General features: G+C 42.5%; 1 protein-coding gene across 3 annotated transcripts in view; it reads right to left on the bottom strand.

Moving 5' to 3' along the window:
- MSH3 (mutS homolog 3) overlaps positions 1 to 22,368 on the bottom strand; it is a 101,849-nt gene extending 79,481 nt beyond the window's left edge. The window contains exons 1-8 of one of the 3 annotated variants that reach the window (XM_044446506.1): positions 22,142 to 22,368; positions 20,571 to 20,694; positions 18,017 to 18,216; positions 15,843 to 16,055; positions 13,811 to 13,927; positions 7,867 to 7,984; positions 7,005 to 7,147; positions 4,355 to 4,521 (exon numbers count right to left, since the gene is read on the bottom strand). In XM_044446506.1, the coding sequence (XP_044302441.1) occupies positions 4,355 to 4,521; positions 7,005 to 7,147; positions 7,867 to 7,984; positions 13,811 to 13,927; positions 15,843 to 16,055; positions 18,017 to 18,216; positions 20,571 to 20,694; positions 22,142 to 22,333 (1,274 nt within the window). In that variant the 5' untranslated portion in view covers positions 22,334 to 22,368. Of the gene's footprint in view, positions 1 to 4,354; positions 4,522 to 7,004; positions 7,148 to 7,866; positions 7,985 to 13,810; positions 13,928 to 15,842; positions 16,056 to 18,016; positions 18,217 to 20,570; positions 20,695 to 22,141 lie in introns of those variants that run through there. The other 2 variants (XM_044446507.1, XM_044446508.1) reach the window with 2 other exon arrangements.
- Positions 22,369 to 22,449: the final 81 nt, after the last annotated feature.

The raw sequence follows: 22,449 nt of genomic DNA, 5'->3' as shown, positions 1-22,449 counted from the left end.
GCAATCAATATGGCTTAAATTGATATATGACTACAGCAGATTGTGCAAATGTAAACCAAATAAAGAGGCTCTCAGATAAATCAGTGATGCTGATGACTGTCTTTATTATATAAGACATTGACAACTAAATCACCATGGATATGCTGCAGTGAGGACAGATCCTGGTCACAAAAGTACCAAACGGGCTAGTGAAAGCAACTACTGCCAGCAGTTCAGAGGAGAATGAATTAGAGCAGGGGGCCCCCATATCCACTGAGACAGGTTCCAAGCCCTCCCAGTGGATATAGTGAACCTGGTACTCATGGGGGTTGGGGGCACAAGACCCTCACAAAAATGGAAAACTACAAATCTCTCAACGAAAACTGTGAATGTCTCTAGAGTCTTTACACCCACTGAGAGACAAAACACATGAGGGCAGCTGGCTAGTGCCATGACAAAGAGCAGGGTGTCTCCAAACAGAGTATGTCATGCCCTAGAGATATTCATGGCTTTTCAGGGAGACCTGTGTCCCTAACTCTGCGAATGTGGATGGCTGAAAGTCAACCTTGGGTAAGGGAAACCTTGGTAACTGGGACAGCTGTGGGTGTGGGGGGGGGGGGGTCCTGCTGTATCAAGTATTTGAAGGATGTAATAGGTGACCTTGGTGGCTAGGAATGTTCTTGATCAACTTAATATATCAACTGTGACTCCTATGCAGCCTCAGAAAAGCTATTGGCATTCTGATACCTTCCCAGTTGGATTACTGTAAATATGAGGCAGGTTTCTGGAAATTCTTTTCATTCAAAATAACAGATAATATGCTACTAACCTAACCAGGACTAGTCAATGATCTCATTTTTGCCAGTAGTTCATCCATGTGCTGGCTATCAGTTCATTTCCAAGCTCGAAGCGTTAGCATGGATCTTTTGATCCCTAAACCAGAGTATTTAATGGAATATTTAAATACACCGCTCAAGTAACAGCGGTGGCAAGGAGCGCTTTCTTCCAGCTTCGGCTCATCCATCAGCTGCATCCCTACCTGGAGAACAATTGCCTGGCAACAGTGACACACACATTGGTTCATTCCTGATTAGACTTCTGTAATGCGCTCTATGTGGGGCTGCCCTTGGAAACGGTCCAGATACTTCAGATGGTGCAAAATAGAGCTGCCAGGTTGCTGACAGGGACTGGGCATTGTGCTCACATGACTCCAGTCCTCTGTCAGCTTCACTGGCTTCCCATCGAAGTCCAGGCCCAATTCAAGATGCTGGTTATCACCTACAAAGCCCTTAACAGCTTGGGACCTGGTTACCTGAAGGAGCACCTGCATCCGTATGTGCCCTCCCGCCCCTTGAGATCAGCGGCAGAGGCCCTTCTCCGGGAGCCCTCCATGAAAGATATTAGGAGAGTGAGTACCCGGAGGAGGGCTTTCTCTGTGGGTGGCACCCAACTTATGGAATGCGCTCCCCAGAGAGGTCCGCCTGGCGCCGTCATTATTTGTTTTTTGGCGCCAGGCCAAGACCTTTTTATTTAAACGTTATTTTAACTGTTGATTTTATTTATTGATTTTAAATCTGCTGCCAGGATGTTTCCAGTATTTTATGTATTTTGTACAGAAATATATTTATTTATGTCCTGGAAGCCGCCCCGAAGCTTATGTGAATGGGGAGGCATACAAGTTGTCCAAATAAATAATAAATAAATATTTCCTCCTATATAGTAGCTGCTCTGACCCTTGGGTTATATTCAAAGGACCTACTGTGGTTGTCCCATCCAAGAAAGCTGGGTGGGTGGCTATGAGAGAGGGAGCTTCTTGATTACAGTCCCTGTTTGAAGAATACTCTCCCCAAAGAAGCTAGCTTGGCACCTACATTATTATTTTTGTTGTTGCACTAGGCTAATACCTTCCTTTTCTTTCAGACATTGTGAATTTATGGCTGTCTTTTTATATTTTTATCTACTTCCATGCTGTTTATTATTTCCTATTACAACTTACAATTTTAACTTTTCTGCAGTATATTGGACTAGCTTTGGTAATCTGCCCAGAAAATGTCTGTGACTTGGCAGATTAAAAATCTTAAAAATAAGTAGTTATAAGAAACCTGAAAAGTGTGTAGAGAACAACAGTGCTTATTGCATGAACTAACGTGACCAATTAATAAGCAGCTGACTGTTAACAGCTGGTTCAAGTAATGATGACTGCAGGCTGTTAGATGCCAATTAATAGCATAAAACTTAAAAAAACCTTGTGGCAAATCTTAATGTCACACAGTATATATATTTTGCATAGTCATATTTTTGGTTTATTGCAGCTTGATTAAAACATACAAAACATTCTGCTAGCAATGTCCTATTTCCAGAAACACATCATCCCTACTAGTATATAAGAAAAAAGCACTGAGGCACCCTTCCTAGAATATAGAATTTCACCACCTACAACCTTAAAACAGGCCATGAGCTCTAGGTGGTTTGTTAACCAGCACAACAATCCACCCAGGCTGGATTCACATGTAATGAATGATGACCTGTGGAGCACCCCTGATGGTGCTTGGATTTTTAAAATGCAAAATGCCAAACCCCATGGGGTATTCCACTTATAGCAGCTGCAAAAATGCAATGGTATACATAAAAACATCAGAAAGGAATGAGTAAGTTACAGCTAAAAAAAAGATATGGAAGAACATGCTAAAAAACAGTCAGCACAGATGAGAGAGCAACTTACTAGAAAATTGAACATAGCAGACTTTACCTTCTCTGGATGTAGAACTTGGCATCATGCTAACCTTTTGGTACCATATTAAAACTGCCATTTTCTTCAACACATTCAATAGCATCTAATTGTATATGGGCTACTTTTTTGCAAAACTAGCTATACTGAAAAATTGTTTACTGCTGCTCAAAGATTTTTAAATTCCATCTTAAGTTTGTAGATTGAACTATTAATGCTGGCTGTATTGTATTATGATATGTGTTTTCACGCTGCAAATTGCCCAGAAAGCTTCAACTATTGCGCACTATAGAAATGAGATGAGTAAGTAATAACAAAAACAACTGCTGAGATTTCATGAAGTAATGCATTTTCCCCAATATCAGAAACAGGGATATTACAGTTGATGTTAGTTTAATACTGTTCTGCAATTGTTGTTGTTTTGGTAAACTGTTCTTAAACTGCATAAGATTTCTTTCTGAATATCTTCTTCTATGCCCCCACCCAGGAAAGTCTTTGAAAGATGATATAGAGAGCCCTAGAACAAATAAATACTTCAATTCTTCCATTAAAAACAATGATTTGAAATGAGTACTTTAGAATAAATTGTACCTACAGAATATACTTAGGAATAAAAACAGTATAAGATGCCCTCTAGTGGGGAATCATGTGTGTGTGCACCATTAAGTCATCTCTGACTTGCGGCAACCCACATACTCCCAGAATGTCCAGTCCATGACAGCTCCTCCAAATGCAAGGCTGTGTCTTCCTTTATGAATTCAATCCATCTCATATTTGGTCTTTCCTTTCCTCCTCTGCCTTCAACTTTCCCTAGCATAACTGCCTTCTCCAGTGAGTCTTGCCTTCTCATGGTGTGCCCAAGTATGACAGCCTATGTTTTGTAATTTTTGCTTCTAGGGAAAGCTCTCGCTTGATTTGATCTAAGACCCACTTGTTTGTCTTTCTGTCAGTCAAGGGCATTTACAAAGTTCTCCTCCAGCACCATGTTTCAAATGCATCCATTTCCTTGTCAGCTTTCTTTCAGCTTTCACACCATGGTGTGTGATTCAGAATACATAGTTTGGATGCTCTTTTCAGTAAAACATTCTTACATTTGATAAACTTTTTAGTTCCTTCATTGCTGCCCTTCCAAGTCTCTGTCTTCTTTGAATTTCTTGACTGCCACCTTACTTTGAACTAATTACTGGTTTTGGTTTGGTCATTCAGGTGAACTTTTAGATGAATATGATTTTTAATGAATATGTTATTCTATATTGTTTTTGGTGGGGTTTCTTTTGCTCTGATTTTTCTTGAACTACTTTTAATTGTATAAACTGACACATGAATATAATCAACTAATTCATTACCTAGCAAACCATTAATTTTGAGCTAAGGTTCAAATTTTAATTTTAAATTTAAACTTGTTAATACCTGTACATTTCTCTGGGTTAATATTATTAATAGAAACAACTTAACAGTCTTACTCAACAGACTGCAAGTGTCTTGACTACAGTTTTCCATTTCCTTTCAAATTCAGCATGTTTTCACCTAACCTCGGTTCTGAGCTTAATTTTTACTGCATCTTCTCAACGTTGACTTGGTGTTCCTCAAGACCTAGCACTGTACTGACATCAAAACATCAAATTTATTTACTACTTAGTAGTTTACCTTACAGAAGTCACAGAGTTGATGAGCTTTTCAGTTTGATCTGATACATTTTTAGGAAGAATAATCTCAACAGGCCGCAAGCGAAAAATTAGACTTTCCAACTCTAAACGAACTGCAGAATCCTTAAAACTGTCAAAGATAACTTCTCCTGTAGTAGGCTGGACAGCCTGAAAAAGCAAATTTAAACATAATCAAATATTTGGCTGCAATCCTATATCCACTTACCTGAGAGTAAGCCCCACTGAATGCAACAGTATTTCTGAGCAGCAAGGTAAGGGATCACACAATTAATTTATTAAGGATGCAATCCTATGCATGTTTAGATAAAAAAAGTTTACAATTCACAGCATTCCACTACTAGCAGAAGCCTATGCAATTCAATGGATGTGTGTATGTCCTTTGTAACTGTTACTGAACACAGAAATGTAGTAGGCTTGAAGATAGCTCTAATAATTCAGCAGCAAAAATATCATACTTTTTCATTTTTTTAAGAAAATCCTTGCTTTCTTATTATGCCAATTATGAATGTAACAGAAAACAAAAAGAAAACTAAGACACAAAAAATAAACAGTTTAAATAAGTTTGTTATCACAAATACACTTCATATAATCCTACAAGAGTGTTTTAACAGAGACATCTCAAAATATTAATACTGCACCACCAGAAATAAATTATGCAACACATAAATTCAGTTACTCAGCTTGCATGACACAATAGCTATTATGGATTCATTTACCTGTTAGAAGCCAGGACTAGATCACACCACATGACAAGTCACAGCAAACCCCAACTGGGACTTGCATATTCCTAAAAGCAGCTGGCATGCACTGAGGGAACTCAAGGATAGATTAACCCATGGTGGGCTGTCATGTCATGTGAACTGATCCTATGTTTTCTCCAGGTTCCTGTTATATAGCCAAGGATAAATAAAATTGGTCCCCTGAACATTATAAAGCTTTGGCACTAACTGGCCTTCCTTAATCTTTGTGTCTCACGCACACAAAGGTTTCACTCCTAAATAAAAGAGGCATAACACCCTATTATAGGTATCGGGCATTATGAGAAGCCTAACCGCATGCAGAACTTTAGCCTGTGATCATAATCTAGGTGCTAAGTGCCACAGACAGGAATTTTCCACCATTCACTAAGAAAAAGCTTCATATACACATTTTGTAGTGAGAACAGATTAGCAACTATTTGCTACATCAAAGTAAACCACTTTTAATAATTATGTGCACTATCACTAAAAGAGTTCTGGCTTCTTCATAGAACTAAGATAGAATTGGACTAATTTATTAATTCCACTATTTTGCTTCTGGTATCAGCTAGCCTTTGGGTGTTCACAGGCAGCACTAAGCATTCACAGGTTTCATTCTGCTATCATGACTAATATCCATTATCCAAGACCAGGTAACAAAAGAAAAGTGCAAACATGTAGCACAGAAGTGCAGGAATGACATCAGGAAGGCTAAGGCTGAGAATGAGCTGAAGCTAGCAAGGAACACAAAGAACACAAAACTTTTTTCAAGTATGTGTACAGTAAAAGACAGAGAAATTGTGGTTCAACTTCTCAGTGAGAGCACATTGATAACAGATGACAGAGAAAAGACTGAAGTGCTCAATTCCTACTTTGGCTCAGGTCTTTTCCAAAAGTAGGTCTATGATTGCACCCCCCCACCCCCCAACAGTGGAAATTAAGTAAAACCGAAGCATCAGGTCTGAAGTTTCAATTAATAAACAACTGGTCAAGGAACACCCAAATGCTTTGAATGAGTGCAAATCTCCAGGGCATGATGAAACTGCATCCTAGAGTAATAAAGGAACTGACAGAAGAATTCTCAGAACCACTGTCTATTATCTTTGCAAAATCATGGAGGACAAATGAAGTGCCAGATGAATGAAGAAGGATTTTCTTCAAAACGGAGGAAAAGGAGGATTTGGGCAACTATACACCAGTTAGTAGGACATCATTCCCTGGGAAAATTTTGGAGCAGATAATAGTCAGTTTGTAAGCACCTTGAAGACAATGAAACAATTACATAAAGCCAGCATGGATTTATCAAGAACAAATTTAAGCTCATTTTGTTTGACCAGGTAATCTCCCTGGTGGACTGTGGGAATGCTGAGTACATAACACATCTTGTCTTCAGTACAGCTTTTGATAAAATGCCCCATGACATTTTGATCAGCAAACTTGCTAAAAGTGGGCAAGATGAAACAACTATCAGGTGGTTTCACAGCTGGCTACAGATGTGTATTCAAAGAGCATTTCTGATATTGGTGGAACAGTTATCCTTAGCAAAGACAAACTTGGTATCAGCAGAAAAATTTTGCTGCTGTTGCCAAGTGGCTCACTTACAACTTCCCACAAGTAAGTGCAGCTAGTTGTTCAGGTTCAGATAATACTCACTGTGAAGTCAACAACCCCAAGAACAAGTCGTGAGTTGTCAGAGTGTCCTAGTTCTCAAGAAAGTCACCCTACAGGAAGCAGTCCAGGTTTGCATAGCACAGCTACCCTGTGACCCATGATAAGCTGTCATGTCCTGCAAACCCCCAGTCACTGTAAACTTTTTCATGAACCCCTTCAAGCTATGAACAATTACAAATATAAAAAGTCTCTGAACCACAGAAATGCCTCGATAATACTTACCACTATGCCTATGACAATGTTCTGATTCTTATTCCTTACATTTTCTTTGCTTTCAGAAATACAAAGAAGATAATTATCACAGACATCAGTTAGTATTTCTTCAGCTTCCAAAAGATTATCATGCTTCAGAAGAGGATTCACATTTACCAAATGTTAAGAAAACATGTTTTTAAATAAGTTGTAGCTCTTTATCTATTTGAGGTAATGACATCTCAACCAAGCCACTATGCTAAAAAAAAACAAAACAAAAAAAAACCTCTTCTTCACTCCTATCAGGATTCATTTGGGTCACCCTGAATTCTAGTATTATAAAAAAATAGAGAACATATTCTGGTTTTCACAGGACTTGTGGTAGAAAACTATTCTACTATTTTTGTTTTTCTTGTTTACCTAAACTAAAAGTCCCCACATGTATTTGCCTTTTCCCAGAGCCAATCCTACAGATAATTTTGGCTGACTTTCTCCAGCTTTATGACCTGGACAAAAATATATGCAGAATATTGGTATGACAACATCACCAATCTATATAACATGTTTCATTATATATTTATAAAATGCAATAGTGTTTGACTAAATAACATGTCAGGTGTGGGAAGGCCTTGATTTCTAGCTTGACAAAGCTGGTGGGACAGCGGGGGGAAAAGGAATGAACATGTTAATATGGTGACAACTCACTACTTCTTTACTCAGGAGTCACGTAAGTTCAAGTGCACTTATTCTGAGATGCAGAATTGTAGCCAGAGAGAATATGTAAAGCAAATGTTGTAGGTATAGAAATACAAACTGGATATGTTACATTATTTTGACTTTACTGCAGTTGCTCCTGATTAAAACATCCCAATCAATTAAAATATAAGGATATCTTCTCCTAGAAGGGTAGATTTTGTATACAATGCAGTTAATTTTCGCGCAAAAAGGGAACTTCTCTTCTCTCCAATAGACTTCAAAGCAGCAGTTTCCATTTGCTTTATAACTCCTACCTGAAAAGCAAAAGTAAAGCAACTAAGAAACAGTGATTATGAAAAATCTTTATTTAATACTAGTCAGTCAATCAGTTTATTGTATTTAGCCATAGGCCGTTACAAATTAACAAAGTAAAATACTGAATTAACAAAAAAACCATAAATCAAACATTAAAACATAATAATAAAAGACAGACCAGATGTGATTCAAGACAGTGTCCCCCTCAAAGCCTCCCTAGCTCTTATCTTTTTAGCTGCAAGAGCAAAAAGAGAGACTCGGTAGGACACGTGCACATCAACATCTGACAACTTTTCAGGATCAGAGTAGGCATTGGAGGTGGATAGTATACTAGACAAAAATTTTCCCTAAGCTCACAATATAATGAACAATGAAGAATACAGTGCAAGAGGTTCTTTACTTCAGTGATCCACAGATGCAGACACTGCTCCATTGGAATATGGGAATAACGGCCAGTTAATAAGGCTGTATAGTTTGGAAACCAAGGGCTGTAAAGGCCACCCTAAGGGTGTAATTAGGGATGGAAACTAAGTAATCAGATCTTAGATGGTCATGTTTAATTAATTTAAACCAAGGAGCGGCCTTGGAATGCAGAATTAAAAAACGGTCAATATTTAATACTAATACACTGTTATAGATGGGTAGGGACAAAATGAGGTCTTTTAAATCATTCTCATTGCAACTTCCTTGTCCTGCAGTCCAAATATACACTTGAAATGCACCATGTTTAAACAAAGGAGCTACTATTTTTTATTTATTTTAAATACTGAAGCTCACCATTCAACAGAAAAGATACAAGGAAAAAAAGGAAATGTGGATAGACTACTAGAGCATAACAATATTTGCTAACTTCTATACTGAGTCCAAAATTAGCACATTCAATGTAGCTAAACTAATTCTCTGTCAATTATATATAGTTTGGTGATGTTCTACATGCAGTGATGTGCTTCTTTGGTATCACTGACTTTTAATCTAATTAACTGTGGTGTCTTTATGCCTCTGTTTTGTTATCACACTGAGAATCTGACAGTTTTGCTCACCTTCCTCTGAGAAGGCCTCCTTCCACATTAGATCTCCATCTACTCCACAGATATATTGTCACGTATGGCTGGCAAAAGAACGAATTCAAAACAAAATCTCCACTCCCCTTCTCTAGCTCTGAGCTGGAAGAGGATACCTGAAGTGTGTCAACTTGTATTTGTGAGTGCCAAGTAGCTGAAGCTTCTACTGCCCAGCAGGTGCAAAGGTCAACAAAACTGCTATACCTCTGCAATGTCTAACCAACTTTGAAGTAGAGTGAACAGCAGCATCATGATGGTTTGTGTCTCTACTTCCTGTGATGTGAAAATTCCAATTACTTGGAATGCCCAGAATCTCACTTCTAATGAACCTAACCAGCTTCAAGGTGGGATAGTGGAGGTGCAACAGGTTATCCATGAACTTTGCTGCATTGGAGAGATACAACATAAAACTAGGAACCACGTGCCTTGGGACAAGGGTAAGGCAAAAAAATTACTACAAAATTGTGTCTGTGTGCCATATTTGTTAACATGTTACATTTATTGTAACATTTATTGTTACACCAACTGCGCCCGGCAGCAGCAGGGCCGGCGGCTACAAAGCCCGCGGGAGGAGCGCGCCAACAGCAACACCAACTGCGCCCGGCAGCCTACGCCGGAGGAGGGCCGCCTCCTCGCTGTGTAAGACTGCGCGGCGCCGGAGGGGAGCCGCTGCCTGGCCGCGTAAGACCGCGCCGCCATCCACCGCCCACTTGGCTGCTCCGCCACGCCCCAGCACGTGTGGCAGGCGTGCTTCGGACGAGGCGGGGGACGCAGGGCCGGCGGCTACAAAGGGCGTCGGCCAAAGGACGGTCGCCACCGTTCGGGTGGCCGAGCAGGGGGCGGGGCTGGCCAGGGGCTTGCACTTGGCGATGGTAGGCCCTCCTGCTGGGCTGTGAGGGGTGAGTGTGTGTGTGTGTGTGTGTGTGTGTGTGTGTTTTTAGTAGTATTTTAAATCTTTTTATGGAGTCGTCCCTGGCCATGCTGCCGCTTATGTTTCCTGGGGAGCGCACGGGTGCCGCCATTGATGTGGTTATGGGCAGGGGACGTAACAGCGTTGGGAGCTTAACGTGTCGGCATAGAAGAAGGAGGGACAGATGGCTGACACCTGTCCCTACTTCTGGTTTTGCTCCCAGCCAGAGGGTGCCAGGGAGTCTCGTCAGTCGCCCCTCCGGCCTGATGGTGCTGTTGCTTAATGCCAGGTCGGTCAATAACAAATCTGCCCTCATCCAGGACCTGATTGTGGATGAGGGGGCCGACCTGGTCTGCATAACGGAGACCTGGGCGGGAGAGGGGGGGGATGTTGCCCTCTCCCAAGTGTGCCCGCCCGGGTATCTGGTCCAGCACTGCTCACGGCCGGAGGGGAGGGGAGGGGGGGTCGCTTTGGTTTACCGAGCCTCCATCTCCCTCACGGGACTTCCGGTCCCTTCGAGACCAGGGCTGGAGTGTCTCTATTTGGTGTTGGGCGACCGAGACAGACTGGGGATTCTGTTGGTGTACCGCGCACCCTTCTGCCCAACAGTCTCCCTGCCTGAGCTGACGGAGACTGTCTTGGACCTGGTGTTGAGGACCCCCAGGATGTTGGTCCTGGGGGACTTCAATCTCCATGCCGAGGCTAGTCTGACCGGGGCGGCTCAGGACTTCATGGCCTCCATGACGGCCATGGGCCTGTCTCAACATGTCACCGGCCCCACCCATGAACGGGGACACACTCTGGACCTGGTTTTCTCGACGGGGCAGGAAGAGGGTGGTCTGAGGGTGAGTAATTTATGCTTGACTCCCCTGTCATGGTCAGATCACTTCCTGGTGAGGTTTATGCTCGAGAGCGACTTCTCCCTCTGTAAGGGTGCGGACCCGATTGTGTGGGTCCGCCCCCGGAGCCGGATGGATCCAGAAGGATTCCTGAAGGCCCTGGGGGAGTTTCCGGCTGACAAGACGGGTGCTCCTGTCGAGGCTCTGGTCGAACTGTGGAATGGGGAGATGACCAGGGCTGTAGACACGATCGCTCCTAAGCATCCTCTCCCACCGGGCAGAGCCCGCTCTTCCCCTTGGTATACTCCTGAATTGAGGGCGATGAAGCAGGTTGGGAGACGACTAGAGCGTAGGTGGAGGAAATCACGAGATGAATCTGACCGAACACACTTACGAGCCCACTATCGGGCATATGCTGTGGCGGTGAGGGCGGCAAAAAAGAGATTCTTTTCCGCTTCCATTGCCTCCTCACAATGCCGTCCGGCGGAGCTCTTTCGAGTGGTGCAAGGCCTGGTCCGTCCAGGTCCAAAGGAAGACCTGATTCCACCCTCAAAGGCCCGCTGTGACGACTTTGCCAGGCATTTCAGGGAGAAAATCGCTCAGATTCGTCACGAGCTGGACACCACTATTGATTCAGAGGTTTCAAAGGAGACACCAACGCTGCCGTCTGGTCCAGATTTATTGGATGAATTTCAGTTATTGCGGCCCGATGATGTGGACAAGGTGCTTGGGCGAGTACGTCCAACCACTTGCCTTTTGGACCCTTGCCCGTCTTGGTTAATAAATGATTCCAAGCACGGGATTGGAACCTGGATCTTGGAAGTGGTTAACGCTTCTCTGAGGGAGGGTCGGGTGCCTGCCCCTTTGAAGGAGGCGGTAGTCCGACCGGTCCTGAAGAAGGCGTCACTGGATCCAGAGATGGCCACTAATTATAGACCAGTGGCCAACATCCCGTTTCTGGGCAAGGTGTTAGAACGAGTGGTGGCGGGACAACTCCAAGCACTCTTGGATGAAACTGATTATCTGGACCCATTGCAGTCCGGCTTCAGACCCGGGTACGGTACTGAATCTGCCTTGGTCGCCCTGTATGATGACCTGTGCAGGGAGAAGGACAGGGGGAGTGCGTCCCTGTTGGTTCTGCTGGACCTCTCAGCGGCTTTCGATACCATCGACCATGGTATCCTTCTGGATAGGCTTGCGGGATTGGGGGTTGGAGGCACTGCTTTGCAGTGGTTCCGCTCCTATCTCAATGGCCGGTTCCAGAAGGTGGTGCTGGGGGACTATGGCTCTGCGCCATGGCAGCTATGCCATGGAGTACCGCAGGGGTCCATTTTGTCCCCTTTGCTGATCAACATATACATGAAACCGCTGGGAGAGGTCATCAGGAGGTGTGGGCTGCGGAACCATCAGTACGCTGATGATACCCAGCTCTACCTCTCATTTTCCACCAATCCAGGTGAGGCAGTGGCTGTGCTGAACCGGTGCCTGGCCGAGGTAATGGGCTGGATGAGGGCCAATAAACTGAAGCTCAATCCAGACAAGACGGAGGTCCTGTTGGTTGGCGGATCGGGCTTCGGAGAGGGTGAATTGAACCTTGTCCTGAATGGGGTTGCACTCCCTCTTAGGGACAAGGTCCGCAGCTTGGGAGTGCTCCTCGACCCAGAGCTTTCACTGGAAGCTCAGGTAACAGCAGTGGCGAGGAGCGCTTTCCTCCAGCTTCGGCTAATTCATCAGCTGCGCCCCTATCTGGAGAATGACTGCCTTGCGACAGTGACACATGCGTTGGTGACTTCCCGTTTGGACTTCTGTAACGCGCTCTACGTGGGGCTACCCTTGAAGACGGTCCGGATACTTCAATTGGTCCAAAATAGAGCTGCCAGGCTGCTGACGGGGACTGGACGTTATGTTCACATGACTCCAGTTCTCCGTCAGCTTCACTGGCTTCCCACTGAAGTCCGGGCCCAATTCAAGGTGTTGGTTATGACCTATAAAGCCCTAAACGGCTTGGGTCCTGGTTACCTGAAGGAGCGCTTACATCCTTATATGCCCAGCCGCCCCCTGAGATCGGCGGGAGAGGCCCTTCTCCGGGAGCCCTCCATGGAAGAAGTTAGGAGGGTGGTTACTCGGAGGAGGGCTTTCTCTGCGGTGGCACCTAAGTTATGGAATGCGCTCCCCAGAGAGGTCCGCCTGGCGCCGTCGTTATTTGTTTTTCGGCGCCAGGCGAAGACCTTTTTATTTAAGCAGTATTTTAAATGTTAATATTATTGAATTTTATTTGGCCAGGGCGGCTTGTTTTATAGTGTATGTTTTATATTATATATTTGTATTTTATTGTATGTATTTTAAAATGTTATTTTATTTTTTGTTGTAAGCCGCCCCGAGGCTTCGGCGAATGGGGCGGCATAAAAATGTTTTAATAAATAAATAAAATAAATAATAAATTGTGAAGTCACACACATCTGTAAACACCATCAGACTGTCTGCCAAAACCAGTAATTAAATCACAGTGAGAAGAAATGAGGGAAGTGCTATAGCTCAGTGATAGGAAACATGCTTTGCAATCAGCAGGTCAGGAAACCCCCCCCCCCCCCCCAGCCCTTGAAATCTTAGAGTGCTTCTGCCAGTCAGATAAAACAGTGCTAAACTAAATAGTCTGATTTGCTATAAGACAGCTGCTTATGTTCTTAGGCCAAGGGCATACTAATAAAAATTATAGAGAAAAACAGAAGTAGCTTTGGAAGGAAAAGGACATCAAATAGCATTGGAGCAACACAGATAAGTTTATAAATAAAATCAATGAGATTTTTGATCTCCTTTTGATTTTTCCCAAGACTAACTATGAAATTAGATACATAGTTTGACTTTAATTGTAGCTTAGGGCTCCAAACCAACCAAGACAGCTGAAACAGAAAGTACTAATATGACAGAGGCATTTATTTGAGAAACTGCAGTACAATTTATTTAGCGGAAAAAAGGAACCATTAAACACAAGTAAAAAAATAGATAGAGTCAAACCTTATATCCTTTTGCTACAAGACGCCGAATATGAACAAATAGTCTGTGAGTTGGAATGCTTGCAGTCATAAAGTTGTGATTTTTATGACAGAAGATGTTCAGCTCCTTAGCAGCAATCTATAAAACATGACAATAATTACTAATTCATTCTGTCAGCCCTACAAATGTCATGGAACTCTTGTGTGTATATAGTACCTACTTAATGAGCAGGTATCCATGAAATAGAGGTAAAAACACAGTCCACAAAACAGTGAAAAAATAGAACCTTGTTAACATGTTACTAGGTATGAATTATGGATTATTCTACTTGAAAATTCAGCAGTTCAAGGCAGGCTGTTACATGAACTTAAAAAAAATATTTTCCCTTGTCAATATTAATCTTATCCTCCAAACAAATTATGCCATTTAAGAAAACATGTGGACAAAATTAATACAAAGTGAACTGCATTTCACCTAGCAAATATTTAGATTGTAGGTATGCTGTTAAAATAAATGCAATGCCAAAGCTTTTAGGATAATATTAGATAGAACCTGCCCAAGCCCCTACAATCTGAATGTAACTTTCTCTGGCCTTGCTGTCCTGCTCCAGCAGATCCATACAGTTCCTCCTTCTCTTGTAGAAAATATGTGCAAAACCTTTTCAGCACAAAGGGCTCCATCCAGTGACTGCTGGGATATGCACATGCATACACATGAACACCATCACCACTAGCAGGGCACATACTGCATCTCAAATACCAAATTTCTGTATGTCTACACAGAAGGAAGCATGTCTTCTCAAAAACAGCCAGTGCAGCAAACCTCTGCAGTATAAACCTCAGAAGCAACCACAAGTAAACTGAAGCTCAATCCAGATAAGACGGAGGTTTTGTCGGTGGGTGATTCGAGCTGCTGGTAGGAGACTTGGGCCCTGCTCTGGACGGGGTTGCACTCCCTCTAAAGGACATGGTCCACAGCTTGGGAGTGCTCCTCGACCTGGAGCTGTCCTTGGAAGCCCAAGTGACAGCGGTGGCGAGCAGCGCTTTCCTTCAGCTTCAGCTAATCCATCAGCTGCGTCCCTAACTGGAGGAAGATTGCCTAGCAACAGTAACACACGCATTGGTTACTTCCCGATTAGATTTCTGTAACGTGCTTTACGTGGGACTGCACTTGAAGACAGTCCGGATACTTCAGATGGTGCAAAACAGAGATGCCAGGATGCTGTCGGGGACTGGGTGTTATTCTCATATAACCCCAGTCCTCTTTCAGCTCCACTGGCTTCCCCTCGAAGTCCGGGCTCAATTCAAGGCGCTGGTTATTACCTATAAAGCCCTAAACGGCTTGGGACCAGGATACCTAAAGGAACGCCTTCTTCCCTATTTGCCCTCCCACTCCCTGAGATTGGCAGCAGAAGCCCTCCTCCGGGAACCCTCTGTGAAAGACATTAGGAGACAGAGTACCTGGAGGAGGGCCTTCTCTGCAGTGGCGCCCCGACTATGAAATGCGCTCCCCAGAGGTCTGCCTGGCGCTGTCATTATATGTTTTTTGGTGCCAGGTCAGGACCTTTTTATTTAATCAATATTTTAATATATTTTAATATTGAATTTTATTGTTGTATTTTATCAATTTGCAGCCAGAGTGGATTGTCAATTTATCTGTGCTGTAAGCCATCCAGAGACGCAAGTAATTGGACAGAATACCATTTTTTAAAAAATAAATAAAAATAAACCACTCATCAGCTTCCTGCTTGCCATCCAATGCACACGGAGAAAAGCTGTTTTCCCAAATTAGGGGAAAATTGGAGATAAGAGCTTTTCCACACCAAAAGAGAGGACATGTCCTATGGTGGAACTGGTGTGCAGATTACTTGCTGCTGGGGAAAATATATAGGGTGCCACTGACTGGACATGTTGCACTGCGGGCAGCCAAGGGCTGCATGTGGGCTACAGGCTCTACATTCCTGTTACAGAAACTTCACATTATACTGTCATGCATCCTGTCAGTAATAGCTACAGATAAATACAACACCAATGCACTGATGAAATTGCTTTACCTCGGCATCATCTCCAAAAAATCTGTACTTATAACCACACTCAACAAACAAAATAGCATCCTTATACTGATTTTTCATTTCTAAGAACTGGAGCTCAAGTGGTGTATATCCAGTTTTGGTTGTTTTGTTCAGAGTTGCATCAGATTTATTTTGAGTGTCTTCAGTATTTGTTTTCAAGACAGAATATGGGCTTATACTTAGCCTGATTTCTTCCTACAACAGAAAAAGAGCACATAAGCATGAAGAAAAACATCATTTAAACACACTCTAGAAAGAACTAAGAAATTAATCTAGTTCTGAATTTTAGCCCAACATTTTAACTTCATAACACCGTTCCTTTACAAACCATACAACATGGTAAGAATGCTGTAAGCTGTTAAATAGTAACTGGACAGAAAAGCAACTAAAGCCACTAAACTAACCAGAAAATAGTGATGCAGCGATGGTAGACATTGTACAAGATGCTGAATGCCCAAGTCATTGTTGGGAAATACCTAGAGTAGAGCAACACCGTCAGGAGAAACTTAAGGCCTGATACATGGGCAGTATAATTATTAACGCTGGATCATTCAGTTTTGGTATGAAGTCTGGAACACAATGAGGGTCAAGGATGAAATCCAGAAATTTCCCAGTTTGTGCTAGTGTTGGACTGGGGACCAGGGAAACCTGGGTTCTAGCCCTCACTTATGCATGAAGCTCACTGGGTGATTTTGGCCCTCAGCCTAACTTAAATTACAGGGTTGTTGTTGTAAAGACAAACATGGAGTGGAGAACTCTGTAACCCATCACAGGTTCCTCGCAAGAGGGAAAACAGTGGGACATAAATGCAATGTAATAACTACTACAACAACAACCTCTAATAGCACATGATTAGATTGTGCTGTCAAAGACAAATAGTGCCCATCTTTTATTTAGCATCATTTTTAGAAGATGGGAAGTTCTCAGGAGTCACACCCTTATCTTTATATCAGCACTATCAAATATATGGGTGAGAGCAGAATTAAGATGCAGCTCTTCTACAAATCCCAAATCTGTTCTGGTACACAGATGTTCTGACTAGCCTGCCTGCTTACAAATACACTTGTTATTTGTTTCCCATAACTTTTTGCAAGTTTATGAAACTTATTCTGTCCAGACCCCAACTTGTATTTTAAGCACATTATGCACATACTAAAATATGTTTACCATCAGACAAAATTTTTGCATTACAAAATATATTAGATGTTCTATAAGGAGTGGATGAAATATTGTAGACATTTTTCTAGTGATGCATGGAATGGACAGTGTATATTCAGAAAACCTTAACAATAATGACTTGGACTGCAATCCCATACCCACCTGCCCGGGAGTAAATCCCACTGAATAAGGAAAACCATACCATCAAGTTCATTGCTTTAGCATTAATAATCACATAACAATTAACAAGCAATAGCAAGTGGGAAGGGAGACAGATCTCCCTAAAAATTGAGCTATTGTTTTTCTTGTCCTTTTATCCCAGCAAAGTAGAGGTTTCCCATTTTCTCTCTCACTGCACATAAGTTCTAGTTCCACTATCTACTCTTAAGACTGAAAACTAAGATTTGGGATTAACAGCAATCTGATACTTTAGGGAACATTTTTAGATTATGATATGCATCAGGATGGTGTTGTTTTCAGCTTAGCATATTTCTTCAAATGTCTTCATTAACAATGCACTTTTCCAACAAATCATGAACTACAGAGACAGGCTAAAGACAGGTTGAAATCCCCCACAGATTCATGTACTTACATTTTCCTCACCAAACCATCCAACAGTATTTTAAAGAAAGTGAAGGCTTCAAAGTAGTTGGAGATTACATTTTAAGATCTTTATATTGCTTATTTTATTAATCAGACTGGATTTTAAAACTATTAACTTGCGTTGAATTTTAAAGCGAATAAAATATTTTAGAAAAAAACAAGTTTGAAATTAAGCAAAGGATCTGCTGAAGCAAAAAGGTAAAGAGAGACAAATGTGTGCAAATTGCTTTTCTTCTCTTTCATGCACAGTAGACTCCTCTGAACTCTAACCAGTGTAATCCTACTCATTATCTTTACTACACTAAAACCTTAAATATTAAACAAATTTAATACTACTATACTGCTGACCTTAAATTGCTTTGATAATTAAGAGGTATTGGGGGAAAAGTGCTTACCTTACTATTGTCTTGAGGATATGGAGTGTCACTCATTTCATTAGTTTCAAGCACAGAATGCTGGCATTTTTTCAAGTCCACAGAAGGGATTTCCTCTGAACGAACCGTACTACTTGAATGTTCCGAATGATTAGAGAACGCTCTCAATCTATCAAGGGTTTGTGCACATATTCGAGGGCTGGTATATTTCTTTGGTTCTCCTTTATTAGCAAACATATACAAAAAAATCCCCTTCTTTCACCTCAAGTTCAGTATGCCCAAGTCTAAAGTTTTCATATTTGCTGCCAAACCCATCCATTTCCTGCCAAACCCATCCATTAGGAGATTAGATGAGGTCAGGGACTTAGGGGCACAGACTCAGTCACCCCCCCCCCCCAGAAGTCAAGGGGCTCCTCAGGGCATTGGACATTACAAAGGCATCAGGCTCTGACAGGTTATACCAGAGAGTACTTAGAGTTGTCAGGGGTTCTCTCACACCCTCTGGCCTCTGTTTTTGAGGTTTCGTGGAGAACGGATGAAGTTTCAGAAGACTGGAGAGTGGCGTCAGTGGTCCCAATTTTCAAAAAGGGTAGTAGAAGGGAAATGGGGAATTACAGACCAGTTAGCCTTATGTCCATTGTAGGAAAAACAATGGAAAGGCTCATAATAGCAAGAGATCTAGTGATGCTAGATAGGGAAGGGAGGCTGGCAGCCACACAACATGGTTTCCGCAAAAACAGGTCCTGCCAGACAAACCTTGTGGAATTCTATGACAAGGTTTTGAGAGGGCTAGATGGAGGGGATGCAGTGGATGTGGTATACCTGGATTTCAGCAAGGCCTTTGACAAAGTGCCTCATGATATCCTGGTGGAGAAACTGAGGAGTTTTGGGATACACCAAAGCACTGTCCGGTGGATTAGGGCATGGTTGACTGACTGAAAGCAGAAGGTAAACATTAGCGGGGAATCATCGGGATGGTGGCCAGTGTCAAGCGGGGTGCTCTGTCCTGGGGCCGATCCTGTTTAATCTTTTCATTAACGACATGGAAGAAGGGGTGAACAGTCTGCTGATCAAATTTGCAGACGATACTAAAACTGGAGCAGTGGCCACAACTGAGGAGCAGGTACTCCAGATTCAAAAGGATCTGGACAGACTATGGAAGTGAGCAGGAGACAACAGGATGGCATTCAGTGTGGATAAGTGCAAGGTCTTGCACTTGGGGCATAGGAATAGGTGTCGTAAGTACAGGTTAGGTGATAAGTGGCTGGAGAGCAGCACTTATGAAAGGGACCTCGAGGGACTGGTTGACTGCAGGCTAAACATGAGTCAGCAGTGTGATGCGGTGGTTAAGAGGGCGAACGACAATAGCCAGAAGTGTGGCTTTTAGATCAAGAGATGTATTACTACCATTCTATACAACTCTGGTGTGCCCACAACTGGAGTCCATGAGGCATTTGAATGAAGTAAGAAAGGTAGTATCAAACAGGTGTTCTGGGTGGCATTTCAAATGCCTCATCAAAACCAACCTTTTATAGAAAGACTTTGTTCTATCAAACTCCCTATTTCCAATAGCTTTCTCACTGAGACTAAGCCGAGGCACATATAAAAGAAGTAACCACATACTGCATCCCTGATTATCATTGCTTTTGCTACCATGCCCTTCCTCTGGTATTTACTTAAGGCAGATTTTAAAATGTAAGCTCCTTGGGACAGAGACGTGTCCTCTTGTACACTAAGCAGTGTCATAGACACTGATGACACTGTATCTTTATAATACTCTCATTAATAATAATATGATGTGATACAGTCCATATCAAGGAGTTAGTATTACAACGTAATTGGGGGTTCTAAGTCCCTAGTAAAACATTAATTGTTTCCCTTCATCTCCATGCACAGTAACATCAGAAGATGGTATTAGGTTCACACAGGTACATGGAATGAGGAAACTATGATCTGAATAACTCCCAAGAAACTTTTTCTTTAAAAAGCTTTTTACAACCTAGAGTTTATACTTTAAATTTATATATAAAAACCTAGTTACATTATTTGTGATCAACAGAGTGAGTCAGAAGGAACCTCCTGGGCCATCTAGTCTGACCCCCAGCTCCAGCCAATTCTGCTCATGACATGCCTACCATGTGCATGTCCAGCCTATCCTTGAATACCCTCACGGATGGGGGTTCAATCACCTCCCATGGAAGCCCATTCCATACCCTAGTGGTCCTAACTGTCAGGAAGTACTTCTGGGCATCCAAATTGAACCTTGGTTTCATGAGCTTTGTCCCACTGGAATGTGACCTGCCCTCCTCCACAGGGGATTGCTGCTCAAATGTTCCATAATCCCATGCAACTTCAGGTTACAAAAGTGGATACCGTTCCAGAATTATCTGTCTCACCTGAACTTTCTGGATGGATGGAAAGCTACATTACAATAAAAGTGGAAAGTCTCAGTACTCCTACAGTAGAAAAAAGGAGTTTCATTCCTGGAATCTACTCACTGAATGACTGGGGATGGGGGATGTCTAAAACAAACCCCAAACTATTATTATAGCCATACATTTTATTGAAAACTCACCAGTGTTCAGCATACTCATTGTATTTCCCTCTTCCTTTTTTCTGTTCTTCAGAGACTCTGAACAATTATCTGTATGTTCTTTAATTTCCACACCTTTTCTCTTCTTCCCACTGGGTTCATGACTCTGTAGAATAGCAATTTAAATTTATCTGTACTATAAAATAAATTAAAATATAAACAGAAGGCAAATATATATATCCAAGAGGAGAAAAAACTGTATCAACCTACAAGATAACATATCTTTGTTGTATAATACAACAATAAAATAGTTCATAAAATGAATGTAAAATGACTAGTAAAAGATGCACAGTTTTTACTATACCAAGTAATTAAAGCTTGGGCCAAAAACAGAGCTCAAAATACAATGAGTTTTATACTCATTATACTGGACATGTTGAAAGTTGTAGCACAAAAAATCTAGAACCAACAAGTACAGTGTTCTATAGATTTATTCTAAGGGCAAAATATTTATTCTTTTACAAGTTCCTTAGAAGAACTTTATTAGATGAGATGAGTGTCTATGTTGTCCACATCTTTGCTTTCCAGACTAGTCAATTTGAAGCTTCTTGGACGCTCACAACCAGGGCTTGAAGACAATAGTCCTTCTTTTGCTGCACCTCAGGAGCTAATATTCAACAGCATGCTGCCTTTGAACATGATGGTTTGACTTAGCTGGCACAGACAATAACCACAGATCTGTCCTCTATTAATTTGTCTAATCCAGATTATCTTCTTTTGTCTACCCTGAATAAGATGTCAAATCAATTTTGTTCTCATCTTAGGGGATACTTCTGTGTTAAAATAGCCAGAATATAAATGTCAAAATCATATTGCAAGTTTTCAACAAAGAACTTTTCAAAGTAGTTAAGCAGTTCTCTACAGTCACTTAGACTGTCTAATACCACTTCTGATTATAGAAACAGAAAGAGTCAGAAGGGGTCTCCTAGGCCATCTAGTCTGACCCCTGCTCCTCCAGCTCCGCTCATGACATGCTCACCATGTGCATGTCTAGCCTATCTTTGAACATCCTCACCTATGGGGCCTCAGCCATTATCATTTGGCATTGATCTACAGGGCAAGTGCTGTGCTCAGGTTCTGCCTGTAAAAAACAAAATCAAAACAAGAACTACCACCAATGGAAATATGCAGAGATTAGAATGGAAAGTGACCTCAACAAGAGTCCAAACACCCCAAAATTACATTAAGGCACGAACTATATTTAGGAAGAGTACTGTCACCATGGAAGCCCCAAAGGTATTACTTGTGGGGTGTGAAGAAGGACTGGCCTTGTAGACTTCCAGAAAGAGAATTCGGGCAGACTTCTCCAACTGGCACTCTCCAAATGTGTTGGAGTACAACTCCCAAGATCCCCCAGCTAGCCGCGGCATCTCTGTAGAGATTCGAGCTGGAAAAGGCTAATTTAGGAGAAACCACACTTGAATGGGTGTGGGCAGATGATGGGAATCCGCTTCACTGGCACAAGGAAAAGAGGGCAACCTTAGATCACCGACACAGCCAGACACACGCACAGGACCGCCCGCTCCCCCATCAGCCCGATCCCGGGTGCGCACCGTCTGCAGGGCAACCGCGGGGACTGCCAAAGAGCCTTCACTTCTCTCCTCATCCGAGTTGACAGCAGCAGAAAGAGGAGCCGAGGCAGAAGCGGCTGAAAGCAGGCATCCCACCGGCTGGAAGAATCTACTCAGCACCGGCTGCCCGCGGGACCCGCTGCCACGGCTGGGCCTTCTTCGCCCCCGCGGCATTACAAACTCGGGAGGAGGCACCACAGCAGAAGAAACGCGCAAACTGCTTCTCGTCGAGCGACAGTCTGCTGCCGGACTGCTCGCCCCGCCTCCTCGCGGCGACAGAAGCGCGCACG

The sequence above is a fragment of the Varanus komodoensis genome, unplaced genomic scaffold (assembly GCF_004798865.1).
Source record: "Varanus komodoensis strain SLA01 unplaced genomic scaffold, ASM479886v1 scaffold5, whole genome shotgun sequence".
Classification (NCBI taxonomy): domain Eukaryota; kingdom Metazoa; phylum Chordata; class Lepidosauria; order Squamata; family Varanidae; genus Varanus; species Varanus komodoensis.
The sequence above is the reverse complement of the archived record's forward strand: the minus strand, read 5'-3'. Positions and strand labels throughout refer to the sequence as shown.